General features: G+C 47.7%; 2 protein-coding genes across 2 annotated transcripts in view; one reads left to right on the forward strand and one right to left on the reverse strand.

The window, feature by feature from the left end:
- Positions 1 to 1,088: 1,088 nt before the first annotated feature.
- LOC129407820 (keratin-associated protein 5-3-like) lies at positions 1,089 to 8,619 on the reverse strand. Its single transcript, XM_055149951.1, has 2 exons — positions 8,498 to 8,619; positions 1,089 to 1,431 (listed from the first exon to the last, which is right to left on the reverse strand). The coding sequence occupies exons 1-2, from the start codon at positions 8,617 to 8,619 to the stop codon at positions 1,089 to 1,091; spliced, it is 465 nt and encodes a 154-aa protein (XP_055005926.1).
- LOC110164388 (5-hydroxytryptamine receptor 3A-like) overlaps positions 8,618 to 14,149 on the forward strand; it is a 12,424-nt gene continuing 6,892 nt past the window's right edge. Inside the window, exons 1-8 of the mRNA XM_055149952.1 lie at positions 8,618 to 8,667; positions 8,964 to 9,188; positions 10,037 to 10,161; positions 10,225 to 10,487; positions 10,837 to 10,881; positions 11,413 to 11,522; positions 12,459 to 12,628; positions 13,768 to 13,925. Coding sequence (XP_055005927.1) covers positions 8,618 to 8,667; positions 8,964 to 9,188; positions 10,037 to 10,161; positions 10,225 to 10,487; positions 10,837 to 10,881; positions 11,413 to 11,522; positions 12,459 to 12,628; positions 13,768 to 13,925 — 1,146 coding nt within the window. The remainder of the gene's footprint in view (positions 8,668 to 8,963; positions 9,189 to 10,036; positions 10,162 to 10,224; positions 10,488 to 10,836; positions 10,882 to 11,412; positions 11,523 to 12,458; positions 12,629 to 13,767; positions 13,926 to 14,149) is intronic.

Below are 14,149 nucleotides of genomic sequence, written 5' to 3' on the forward strand. Positions count from 1 at the left end.
CAGAATGTGGAGTTTAGGTTTGGGTTTGAAACACAAGACTTTTGAGACTTGAAACACTTTCAAGAGTTTAAAGAATATTCAGACACAGACGCACACACAGATGTAGCCTCTCACACACGAGCTAAAACAAACTGGAGGATTTCATGGTTTTGTAAATGTTTTTTATGATGTTAAGAGCCACAGACCAGGACCAAACCAGGACTAAACCTGGACTAAACCTAAAACTGGACAAAACTTGGACTAAACTTGGACTACCTGGCACCTTCTTGTCTCTGTGGAGATGGTTTTGCATTAATATTTGGTCTGGTGGCGTCTCCAGGTGGATCAGTTTAATGTCACACTGTGGGACATTCTAGGTGAAGCATCATCATCTCCATGGAGACAAGCGGGTCACTGACCCTCCAATAGAAAGTGACATAGTGCAGCTTTAAAGAGGGTTATTCTGTTAAATCCACTCTCTGTCTCTTTCTCTCATGTTCCACTGTTCCTCATCACAAACCTGAAGACTCACCCATGTTTGAGTCATCTAGAGATCTCTCCCGGGCCCTGTTCAAACCCTCCCAGTCTGTACAAGGCTCCGCCCACAAGCCCACGTCACCTATGCTCCCACCGTGCGAGTCTGTACAAGGCTCCGCCCCCACAGTACGAGTCTGTACAAGGCTCCGCCCCCACAGTACGAGTCTGTACAAGGCTCCGCCCCCACATGACAATTCTCCATAAAACATATTGTTGTTTTGGGTGAAGAAAACAATTTCAAAATAATAAAAGGAACATGAAGATTTACACATTTGACAGTAAAAACCCCAGAGCAGTAAATACCCGTCTGTAAAAGCCCACAGAGGTGAATGTGTTGACCCCCGTGACGGTGTTTTTGCGGTGAAGGTGTCTGTGGTAGAAAAGCCGTACGGTTTGTAATTATTAGTTTGTGATTCAGGTGTTTGTTTTGAGCCAAATGTTTTTCTGTATTTTTATAAAAACTCTGTGAAACCTGAATGTAACACCCCTGTTTACAGACGCTCTGTTACAGACTGTTTACGCTCTGTTTACAGACGCCCTGTTTACAGACGCTCTGTTTACAGACGCCCTGTTTACAGACGCCTCTGTTTACAGACGCCCTGTTTACAGACGCTCTGTTTACAGACGCTCTGTTTACAGACGCCCTGTTTACAGACGCTCCGTTTACAGACGCCCCGTTTACAGACGCTCTGTTTACAGACGCCCTGTTTACAGACGCCCTGTTTACAGACGCTCTGTTTACAGACGCTCTGTTTACAGACGCCCTGTTTACAGACGCTCTGTTTACAGACGCCCTGTTTACAGACGCCCTGTTTACAGACGCCCTGTTTACAGACGCCCTGTTTACAGACGCTCTGTTTACAGACGCTCTGTTTACAGACGCCTCTGTTTACAGACGCTCTGTTTACAGACGCCCTGTTTACAGACGCCCTGTTTACAGACGCCCTGTTTACAGACGCCCTGTTTACAGACGCTCTGTTTACAGACGCTGTTTGTTTACAGACGCCCTGTTTGTTTACAGACGCTCTGTTTGTTTACAGACGCCCGTTTACAGACCTGTTTACAGACGCCCTGTTTACAGACGCTCTTTACAGACGCTCCGTTTACAGACGCTCCGTTTACAGACGCCCTGTTTACAGACGCTCTGTTTACAGACGCCCTGTTTTACAGACGCCCTGTTTACAGACGCTCTGTTTGTTTACAGACGCCTCTGTTTACAGACGCCCTGTTTACAGACGCTCTGTTTACAGACGCTCTGTTTACAGACGCCCTGTTTACAGACGCTTACAGACGCTCTGTTTACAGACGCTCTGTTTACAGACGCTCAAATGTGAAACAGATTTACACATTTTCAGTATTTTGGATTTGTTCTTTCAGTATTTGTCAAGTGCCTCAATAAACTTATGAAACCTACACGTGTCTGTTTGTTTAAGATCTAAACCAGGACTAAACCAGGACTAAACCAGGACTAAACCAGGACTAAACCAGGACTAAACCAGGACTAAACCAGGACTAAACCAGGACTAAACCAGGACTAAACCAGGTCTAAACCAGGACTAAACCAGGACTAAACCAGGTCCACGTGTGTTTTCTAGTCTCTGTGTCTCACAGTTCGTTCTAAACACTTTGAGGAAACGTTCTGCTCTGTTCTGTCAGTGGGACTTTTTCGTTTAGATGTAAATGTCGTGATTTAAACATCAGTGACGTTATTTAAACATTCAGAAATGAAAGAGAAATGATACTGAGATTAAACGTGCATTTATTTTGATAGAGAAAAAGAGTTTAGAAAGCATCGTTCAGAGCGGGGAGAGTCACTGTGCGGCTCGTGAGCCACATGCGGCTCGTGACCAAGACAAGACTGAGACTAAGCCCCATCAAGACCGCGACAAGACCAAGACCAAATATGCTTGAGTCCGAGACGAAACCAAGACTGTAAAAAGGCCTTGTCTTGAGGCCTTGGTCTTCTTCAGTCTGAGGATTGTCTCACTGAAAACCACTGGGACTGAACAGTGTCCTAGGACTTGAGACCGGCCCCGAGACCGTCCCCGAGACCGAGACCGGCCCCGAGACCGGCCCCGAGACCCGGCCCCGAGACCGGCCCCGAGACCCGGCCCCGAGACCGGCCCCGAGACCCTCCCCGAGACCCTCCCCGAGACCCGCCGCGAGACCGGCCTCAAGTCCTAGGACACTGTTCAGTCCCAGTGGTTTTCAGTGAGACAATCCTCAGACTGAAGGAGAGCGTGAGCCTGACGTGAGTCGGGCTGTGGGCGGCTCAGGGGGAAATCTGGATTTTTGGAGCGATGGCGTCTTGAGTCCAGGAGAGTAAAAATGAGTCAAACACACAAATCTCTCACATAAACTTGGAGCATTTAAACGAGAAGAGAAACTCTTGTGACATGAGTTTAAAGGAGCATTTTCTTCCTCTTTCAGTAAAAGAACCAAACTGGTGCTCAGATGTGGTGTTTGTGTTTGGAGCTTGTGGGCCACTGTAGCTCCTCCTGTTCACTTCAGATTCTCTGTTTGTGCTTCATTGTGCAGACGACACTTGAGTTTCAGCATGAAGCTGTTTGCTCTGGGCTGCCTGCTCCTCTCCATCCGTGAGTCACTTTACACCATTTTATACTTTAACAATAATCCACTTTCACTCAGAATTATGGATTTAATTCACTTTTCTCTTTTTTTTTTCTAAATTGTCTCAATTTCTGCACATTTATCCCTCGTTTGTTGTTTATTTTATTTTATTTAGACTCAACCAAATATGAGCTCAAACATTTACAGCAAGATTTTCAACATTTTGTTTTCATTTTTTCTCTAAATGTTGTGTAATCGTGTTTAGTATTTTTAATGCACGTTTGTATTTGTAAAAATAATTCTTCCTGTACAAGAGGTGAGACTTGAAAGACCTGACCTGGACTCGAGTCAGACTCAAGTCATCAACTTAACGACTTGGAAAAATGACCAAAAACTTGGGACTCGACTGGACTTGAGACCAGAGACTTGGGACTTGACTGGGACTTGAGGTCAGAGACTTGGGACTTGACTGGGACTTGAGGTCAGAGACTTGGGACTCGACTGGGACTTGAGGTCAGAGACTTGGGACTTGACTGGGACTTGAGGCCAGAGACTTGGGACTTGACTGGGACTTGAGGTCAGAGACTTGGGACTCGACTGGGACTTGAGGCCAGAGACTTGGGACTTGACTGGGACTTGAGGTCAGAGACTTGGGACTCGACTGGGACTTGAGGCCAGAGACTTGGGACTCGACTGGGACTTGAGGCCAGAGACTTGGGACTCGACTGGGACTTGAGGCCAGAGACTTGGGACTCGACTGGGACTTGAGGTCAGAGACTTGGGACTCGACTTGGACTTGAGGACCAGAGACTTGGGACTTGACTGGGACTTGAGGCCAGAGACTGGGACTTGACTTGGGACTTCGACTTGGGACTGAGACTTGACTTGGACTTGACAGAGACTTGGGACTGACTGGGACTTGACTTGACTGAGGACAGAGAGACTTGGGACTGACTGACTGGGACTTGAGGCCAGAGACTTGGGACTTGACTGGGACTTGAGGTCAGAGACTTGGGACTCGACTGGGACTTGAGGTCAGAGACTTGGGACTTGACTGGGACTTGAGGTCAGAGACTTGGGACTGACTGGGACTTCAGAGACTTGGGACTGACTGGGACTTGAGGTCAGAGACTTGGGACTTGACTGGGACTTGAGGCCAGAGACTTGGGACTCGACTGGGAGAGACTTGGGACTCGACTGGGACTTGAGGCCAGAGACTTGGGACTTGACTGGGACTTGAGGTCAGAGACTTGGGACTCGACTGGGACTTGAGGCCAGAGACTTGGGACTTGACTGGGACTTGAGGTCAGAGACTTGGGACTCGACTGGGACTTGAGGCCAGAGACTTGGGACTCGACTGGGACTTGAGGTCAGGACTTGGGACTGACTGGGACTTGAGGTCAGAGACTTGGGACTTCGACTGGGACTTGAGGCCAGAGACTTGGGACTGACTGGCCAGAGACTTGGGACTGACTGGGACTTGAGGCAGAGACTTGGGACTTGACTGGGACTTGAGGCAGAGACTTGGGACTCGACTGGGACTTGAGGTCAGAGACTGGGACTGACTGGACTCGACTGGGACTTGAGGTCAGAGACTTGGGACTTGACTGGGACTTGAGGCCAGAGACTTGGGACTTGACTGGGACTTGAGGCCAGAGACTTGGGACTTGACTGGGACTTGAGAGACTTGGGACTTGACTGGACTTGACTGGGACTTGAGGCCAGAGACTTGGGACTTGACTGGGACTTGAGGTCAGAGACTTGGGACTCGACTGGGACTTGAGGTCAGAGACTTGGGACTTGACTGGGACTTGAGGTCAGAGACTTGGGACTTGAGGTCAGAGACTTGGGACTTGACTGGGACTTGAGGTCAGAGACTTGGGACTTGACTGGGACTTGAGGGGACTGAGACTTGGGACTGGACTGACTGGGACTTGTCAGAGACTTGGGACTGACTGGGACTTGTCAGAGACTTGGGACTGACTGGGACTTGAGGCCAGAGACTTGGGACTTCGACTGGGACTTGAGGACCAGAGACTTGGGACTTGACTGGGACTTGAGGCCAGAGACTTGGGACTCGACTGGGACTTGAGGTCAGAGACTTGGGACTTGACTGGGACTTGAGGCCAGAGACTTGGGACTCGACTGGGACTTGAGGTCAGAGACTTGGGACTTGACTGGGACTTGAGGTCAGAGACTTGGGACTTGACTGGGACTTGAGGTCAGAGACTTGGGACTTGACTGGGACTTGAGACCAGAGACTTGGGACTTGACTGGGACTTGACTGGACTTGAGACCAGAGACTTGGGACTTGACTGGGACTTGAGGTCAGAGACTTGGGACTCGACTGGGACTTGAGGTCAGAGACTTGGGACTTGACTGGGACTTGAGGTCAGAGACTTGGGACTTCAGACTTGGGACTTGAGACCAGAGACTTGGGACTGACTGGGACTTGGGACTTGAGGCCAGAGACTTGGGACTTGACTGGGACTTGAGGTCAGAGACTTGGGACTGACTGACTTGAGGTCAGAGACTTGGGACTTGAGGTCAGAGACTGGGACTTGAGACCAGAGACTTGGGACTTGACTGGGACTTGAGGTCAGAGACTTGGGACTTGAGGTCAGAGACTTGGGACTGACTGGGACTGAGGCAGAGACTTGACTGACTGGGACTTGAGGTCAGAGACTTGGGACTTGACTGGGACTTGAGGTCGGAGACTTGGGACTTGACTGGGACTTGAGGTCAGAGACTTGGGACTCGACTGGGACTTGAGGTCAGAGACTTGGGACTTGACTGGGACTTGAGACCAGAGACTTGGGACTCGACTGGGACTTGAGGTCAGAGACTTGGGACTTCCTTGAGACTTGTTAAACAGCGACTTGGTGCCACTTCTGGTCTGTACTTTTGAAGCGTCTCATGTTGAGCTTTTTGGACGGAGAATTGTGTCTGTTGTGAATCTGGTCGTGCGTCTCGGCTGTGGACGGGTCAGGAGCTCGGCCGGAGGATTACTGAGGAAATGTCCCGCAGTGGAGCTTTTTAACCCTGTTAGTGCTGAAGCGTCCGTCTCTGGTCGGGAGGAGCTGTGGTGAGATGTTGTGGTTTTGGACTCTTCAGTTCTAATGGAGATAAGAGTCTGTGCCCACATCCTTCTGTACATCCGCTGCATTAGACGCGTCCATCACCCGGGCGCGTCCTCCTGTGACCCGGGACTCTTTTTGTTAGAACGTTTTAGTTTTGTATATCACATATTTACACACACAGATTATTAGTTTTATAGAACACAATAAATCATCAGAATGACCAAAAAAAAAAAGGAAAAAATTATGAAAAATAAAAAAGGAAGGAGGCCAGAGGGAAATTGAGCCAGTATAAACTTGTACATGGACGGTATTATTCCCCCTCTAAACTCAAAAGACTGGGGCTCATGACCAATGACAGTTTCTGGAAATGCCATTTGGCCTCTGGAACCTTTATGCTGCTATTTGGGAATGTGGGGAAGTTCGTCCCTTTTGGGAGAGAGAACTGGAGTGTATAGAAAGGTGGATTGGTAAAACTATACCCAGGTCACCAATATGATGTTGACTTGGGGATAAATCAGTAACGCCAGGGGTAACAAAATGTGAGTATGTGGTTTTAAAGGTGGGGGTCATTCTTGGTGTTTGGAAGGATCCTTCTCCTCCAGACTTTAACAGATGGATGGACAATTTGAAAATGAAAATAGTCTCATATGAGAAATTATTGGCTCAGTTGAATAATGACATGGACATTTTTGTCAAATCTTGGACACCTGTTTTTGATTGAAATGCCTGTGACAGGTTTGTTTGCTCCATTGACTAAAACACATTTGAAACTGGTACATTAGGAAAACAAATCTTTGTTTTTGGCCTTTATGGATTTGGCCTTTTATTTTAGAATTGAAACTAATTGTACTTGTAACAGGTTAAACTGAGTGAAAAAGGTGTTCAGGCTTGTCACATGCACTTTGGAATTGTTGTTTTGTTCTTTGTTTTTGCTCTGGAGTGCACTTGCATGTGCAGATGTGCAGATGGATTTGTGGTTTTGCTCCTTCGGCCCAAGGTGGTGCTGCTGTCTGTTCTGTTCTATGCTGTGTGGTAAAGATTGTAAAATGTAATAAAAACTTGAATAACAAAAAAAAAAAAAAAAAGGAGCCCATCAAGTGACATGTGCAAAGATGTATAAAACATTTACATTAGGGTTTGTTTTGATTGTAAGATTTCCACTTTTTCCAATACCGTTCTTTATCCTGGGAGTGTCTCAAGAAAAATGTTCCAGAACCAGAATTTCGTTGATTATTTCCGCTCGTTCTGAAGGTTTGTCCTGTAGACATTTCCGCGTGATCGCCTCCTGCTGGCTGCTTGTCTTTTTTTTTTTATTTTTTAGCCCAGTCGGTGTTTCCCAGATAAAAAAACACTAAAATGTTCCTCCAGTTTCAGTCCTGTAATAAGTGTCATGTGTTTAATGATGTGTGTCCAGTAGGGGGCGATCTTGGGAATATGTGAAAATGTCCAACTGATGATTGTCCACAGTTTCTCCAACAATGACCTTGTTCCGCGCTCTTAGTCTGATGTTCTTTAATTCAAGGGGTAATGAAAATATCTGTGTTCTTCACATAAACTCTCTATAATATATAATAATAATATACAATATATAAGTCGGAGCTTGAGGTTTTTATGATGGTTTTACAAATATTTACCCAAGCATCAGCAGTTAAAGTGATTTTCCCATTTGCCAACAGACCAGCAGGGGGCAGCAGGAGCATTAGAACACAGTCAAACTACTGAACATCAGAGGAAGAACTGAACCCATGAAAAAACACAACTTAAACACTGGAGTCAAACCAGTGTCACAGTCCAGACCACAGGGTCCCCAGACCAGGACAAGACCGAGACCACTGAGGGTCCAGACTGAGACAAGACCAAGACCACGGCCCATCGAGACTAAATCGAGATCATGTTTGTAATGTCCTATATTTATTTGTATTTTACAGTTATTTTGGCACATTTATATCAATGTGTTTTATAAATCTATTTCCATTTGCTCTGGTTATGTTTGTTTTAAATGACAGTTTGGCATTTTTCAAGTTCCTAATATTTACGGTCACGTTCTTTTACTGGATTTGCAGTGATATTGAACAGCCTCTGCACATTTACTGACTGTAATCAAATACCATCGCACTCGTCGAATGTTTCCTTGAACCGCCGCCTTAACGTGCTGGAGGTGTTTGAATGATCCTGGGAGCTGTGTTGTCGGGGGCTTCATGCGCCGGGTCACCCAAACAGGTCCTGGGGTCAGACTAAGAGCTGTTTAGAAGCCCTTAGGATGAGCACAATGGAAAGGCCAGTTATGTCGCCCGGTTTGACGTCACCAGGGCCCCACCCTGCAGCCAGACCTGGGGTGGGAGCTCTGTCCTCTCGTGGACCAACCCCCTGCGAGGGATCCATGTGGGGTCAGTGCGTGAAGATCTGGGCAGCAGTCGAAGGCAGGGGCCTCGACGACGGGATCTCCGGACATGAAGACTGCCTCGCTGGAGGGGAAGGAGCCTGAGCTGGAGGTGAGGAAGTGAGGCCGACTATATCTAGTTGGCAACGCTCAACATCCCGCACAAGCCACAACCCAAATCCTTGAGAAGGGATGGACTCTATATTCATATCATAGCTGTGGTCGTAAGGTCTGTGGTGCCTGTTGCGGAGGCAATCTCTGAACCCGGTGGTGGACACCGGAAGTAAGGGATGCTGTCAGGCTGAAGAAGGAGTCCTAAGGAGGCAAAAACTTGAGGCTGGGAGGAGTTCGGAGAGGCCATGGAGGAGGACTATTTGTCGGCCTCAAAAAACTTGGCAAATCGTCCGGCGCCTCAGGAGGGGGAAGCAGTTCTTCACCAACACTCTTTACAGTGCAGGGGAAGAGCTATTGTCCTCGAATGGGGATGTTCTCGGATGGTGGAAGGAAAACTTTGAGGATCTCCTCAATCCCACCGTCACATTTTCCGAGGAGGAAGTCGAGGCTGGGGACTTGGAGGTGGACTCGTCCATCACCCTGGCTGAAGTCACTGAGGTGGTTAAAGTTCCTCAGTGGCTCCGGGGGTGGATGATCCGTCCTGAGTATCTTAAGTCTCTGGATGTTGTGAGTCTTATCTGACACGCCTCTTCAACATCGCGTGGCGGTCGGGACAGAACCTCTGGACTGTCAGACCGGGGTGGTGGTCCCTCTGTATAAGAAGGGCGACTGGAGGGTGTGTTCCACCTCCAGGGGAATCACACTCCTCAGCCTCCCCGGTCTGTGCCAGGGACTGGAGAGGAGAATCCGGCCAATAGTCGAACCTCGGATCCAGGAGGAGCAGTGTGGTTTTGGTCCTGGTCGTGGACACTGGACCAGATCTACACTCTCCATCAGCTGCTCGAGGGTCATGGGAGTTTGTCCAACCAGTCCACATGTGCTTTGTGGATCTGGAGAAGTGTTCGACCGTGTCCCTCGTGGTGTCCTGTGGGGGGCGCTCTGGGAGTCTGGGGTTCGGGGCCCTTTGCTCAGGGCTGTCCAGTCCCTGTATGACCGGAGCAGGAGTTGTGTTCGGACGCCATGAACCGAGATGACGGAGCGTTCCTCCTTTCACACACCTGGAACCCCCTCGTCCAGAGAGCGCCGGGCGACGGGAGGCGTGGTCAGTCTGAGCCACCTGCCAGGTCCATCAGGCCGACCTCCATCTTAAACCACAACGCTGCTCTGTGATTGGTCCATGTGCTGCACATGCCAAAATGGATCCTTGAGACTTTGTGACTCCCAAATGTCAGATAATCTGTCTGAGCAGAGTTAATGTCCCACAGTATGGCATTAAACACTTCTCCAAGGAAACAAGATCTTTTTTCTTGCAGTGTTTTATAAAAGTCTAAAGAACAGAGCGAGTTACGAGTTACGAGTCTCACGGTTATGGCAGGATTCTGGACGTGGTGTTTCCAGGCGCTCAGAGAAACAGGAACCTGAGTGTCCTGGAGATTTACACTGGTTGCTATGGTAACTATGGCACAGATATAACAAGGAGCTCAGAACTGGGATACTCGAGTACATGTGTGACACTGCATCACTACAACCATATGTAAAGAGCTTCTTGTGTCTTTGTGTCAGATTTACTGTCCGGGTCGACAGATGAGGCGTCCGGGTCGACAGATGAGGCGTCCGGGTCGACAGATGAGGCGTCCGGGTCGACAGATGAGGAGTTCGGGTGGACAGATGAGGCGTCCAAGCAGAACTGCTCGTACTACTCCATCATGAAGCATCTTCAGCTCAGCCAGAACTCGGACATGTTCTCTCTGATCCGCCCCGTGTGGAACCACACCAAACCCACAGACGTGCTGCTGGACATCATCGTCTACGCCATCCTGGACGTGGTGAGTGCAAAACCTCCACCACAGTCTCATGATCCAAAATCTGAGAATAATCAAGACTAAAAATAATATCAAAGCCTCGTGTTCCTCAGGTCTGGATCCTACAAAAGTCCCACTGACAGAACAGAGCAGAACGTTTCCTGAATGTGTTTAGAACAATCTGGATCAGAAGAAGTATAAAAGCACAGAGACTAGAACACACACAGACCTGGTTTAGACCTGGTTTAGACCTGGACCACTGAGGGGTCAAAGGTTAGAATGAGGAGCCTGAGGAGCCAGAGCCAAGATCCTCACAAACGTCAGAGTCTGTGTCACAAACTAACTGCAGTTTTATGTTTTGTTGGATTCACAGAGAGAGATCGACCAGACCATGGTCTCCTACGTGTGGACCTCAATGGTGAGTGTGTGTCTGGTGTGTCTTTCATGATGGTGTGTGTGTGTTTCATGATGGTGTGTGTGTGTCTCATGATGGTGTGTGTGTTTCATGATGGTGTGTGTGTGTGTTTCATGATGGTGTGTGTGTGTTTCATGATGGTGTGTGTGTGTGTGTGTGTTTCATGATGGTGTGTGTGTGTTTCATGATGGTGTGTGTGTGTGTTTCATGATGGTGTGTGTGTGTTTCATGATGGTGTGTGTGTGTTTCATGATGGTGTGTGTGTGTTTCATGATGGTGTGTGTGTGTGTTTCATGATGTGTGTGTGTGTGTTTCATGATGTGTGTGTGTGTGTGTGGTTTCATGATGTGTGTGTGTGTGTTTCATGATGGTGTGTGTGTGTGTGTTTCATGATGGTGTGTGTGTGTGTTTCATGATGTGTGTGTGTGTGTGTGTGTTTCATGATGGTGTGTGTGTGTTTCATGATGGTGTGTGTGTGTGTTTCATGATGGTGTGTGTGTGTTTCATGATGGTGTGTGTGTGTGTGTGTTTCAGGAGTGGAAAAATGACTTCATCAGGTGGGACATTAATGACTCCTGTCAGATGTTCAAGATCTCCATTCCCGTCGGAAAACTGTGGACACCTGATATCACCATAGTGGAAATGTGAGGACCACACACACACACACACACGCACGCACACACACACACACACACACACACACACACACACACACACACGCACGCACGCACACACAACACACACAAACACACACACACACACACACACACACACACACACACACACACGTACACACACACACACACGCACGCACACACAACACACACACACACAACACACACACACACACACACACACACGTACACACACACACACACACACGCACGCACACACAACACACACACAACACACACACACACGCACACATACACACACATACACACACACATACACACACACACTGAGCAGGGACTCCCAGACTTCCTTCACCCCAAACACTTCCTCCAGCTCCTCCAGTGTGTCCTGGGTCTTCCCCGGGGCCTCCTCCTGGTGGAACATGAACACCTCCTGAGGGACACGTCCAGGAGACATCAGAACAGACGTCCTCCCCTCAGACGCTCCTCTCCATGTGGAGGAGCAGCGGCTCTACTCCGAGCTCCTCACTCTGTCTCTAAGGGAGACGCCCTGCGGAGGAAACTCATCTGTGTCTCTTGTATCGTCCCAAATGACATACACACCCACTGTGACATACACTGTGATGTTCACACTGTGATGTTCACACTGTGATGTTCACACTGTGATGTTCACACTGTGATGTTCACACTGTGATGTTCACACTGTGATGTTCACACTGTGACATCTGCTCTTCCTTCTCCAGTTTGATGTTCTTCATGGGTGACACTTGTAGGATTCAGCAGCTGACTGTGAAATAAAATACAAATAAACATTTGTTTCAAAATGTGCAGACTACAATGCTGAGCTCCATAGACATCCATGCAGTAGCCCCCTAGTGCGACATGACTCTCTGGAGATTTACCGTTACTATGGTGACATGTTTTTGTCTCTTCTTGTTGCTCCAGGACTGAGAGGGACAAGTCCACCCCGAGTCCATTTATCTCGATCAAATTTAATGGCGATGTGCTCTACAAGAACGACCAGGTGATCATCAGCACCTGCCGGCTGCACATCTACAAGTTTCCCTTCGACACCCAAAGGTGCAACCTGTCGTACAGATCGGTGCTGCTGGATGGTGAGAACACACACAGGGTTCAGTCACACACAATAAGAACATTACCACATGTGAGGAGAGACAATGTTCAAAATGAAGACGTCACTCATTCTTAAAACTTTGTGTTACACTGGCACCTTGTGATCCACCTTGTGGTCCACCTTGTGGTCCTCCAGGACTGAGATGATCCAAATGATTCTAATGAAGACGTGTGGAGTCAAAATATTCCAACCATCATTTGTCTCGTCTTTGCTGCATGAACAAAAGGAACAGGAAGAAGAAACATCTTTTAAACCTGCTCCTTTCACAGATTAAAAAAAACAAAACAAAATGACTCATGTTGCTCCTTTTTGCAGCAGGAACAAAGGTTTTTTGGTACTTGGAGAAGCTTTGCTGAAAACCTCTGACCAGCAGCTAAAATATGGGAGAATTATTGAGCAATGTAACATGAAGTGATTTACAATCTAACAAATCTTTTAGTTTAGAAAAAGTCTAGTCTGTAGTCTACATGAGACTTCTAATAAACTTTTTCATCTAAAATTATTCCAAAATATTTGATGTCGCTCACTCTCTCTGTGCTCACACTATCAACAGCTATTGTCACATTTTCAGTCTGTTTTTCAGTTACCAAAGTAACTTTCTGGACACTCAGACTCTGTTCTGTTCCACAGAAATGTCTCAGATGTTTTCTGACTCAAACGTCTGAAACAGAGTGTGAGAAAAACATCAAGTTTTTAAAGCCGATATGAAGCAAAAAGTGATTCTAAAGTATTTAAAGTGAATCTATTTGTTGTTCCTGGGTCTATGAGTGTCAAATAAAAAGTGAGTAAATATTAAACCCTCCTCTGTTAGAATATTTCAGCTGTGAGTCTCTGTGGAGCTGTTTTCTGTTTCTGCATCTGAGGAACATGTCAAGAGAACTGGACCAACTCTGACCAAAACAAATCACACACAGAGACCTGCAGGGACACGAGTGGATCCACCAACACCAAGATCCAACCAGGACATGACTCCATATTATATCTAAGATCATTGCATCCCTAGTACCTACATGTAGAACACCTCCAGCGTGATGTCACTGCACTTTCACTTCCTAACACTGTCCAGACCTGGACACAGCTGCAGTCGTTCATTTCCTCATGTTCTGAAACTTTTTTCAGATGAAGAGCTCAGTCTTCGGTCATATAACTCGGAGATGGTGACACAGTGGTCTCTGGACGTCATGAGGACTCAGTACGAGTGGATCTTCAAGAACGTCACCGTCACCAAGTCCAAAGTGGACCCTTTCGGCTACAATCAGGACATCGTCACCTACACCGTGAGTATCTGTTACAACAGAGACCTACAGCCGCCTCTGTTGTCCTCTGTTGAGCTCAAGGCGAGTTCAGGTCTCTAGGGACAGTAGCAAAAGTATTTCCTCGGTGATGTGATCCCTCTGAGGCCTTTGCAGAGGTCAGAGGTCAGAGGTCAGGCAGTGACAGGGACCTGTGGGTGGATGTCAGTGACAACAGGTGCAGTAACAGATGCTGATGACAAGTCACG

Source organism: Boleophthalmus pectinirostris, unplaced genomic scaffold (genome assembly GCF_026225935.1).
Source record: "Boleophthalmus pectinirostris isolate CB_2022bp ecotype Guang Dong unplaced genomic scaffold, ASM2622593v1 HiC_scaffold_14, whole genome shotgun sequence".
NCBI classification, from domain to species: Eukaryota; Metazoa; Chordata; class Actinopteri; order Gobiiformes; family Gobiidae; genus Boleophthalmus; species Boleophthalmus pectinirostris.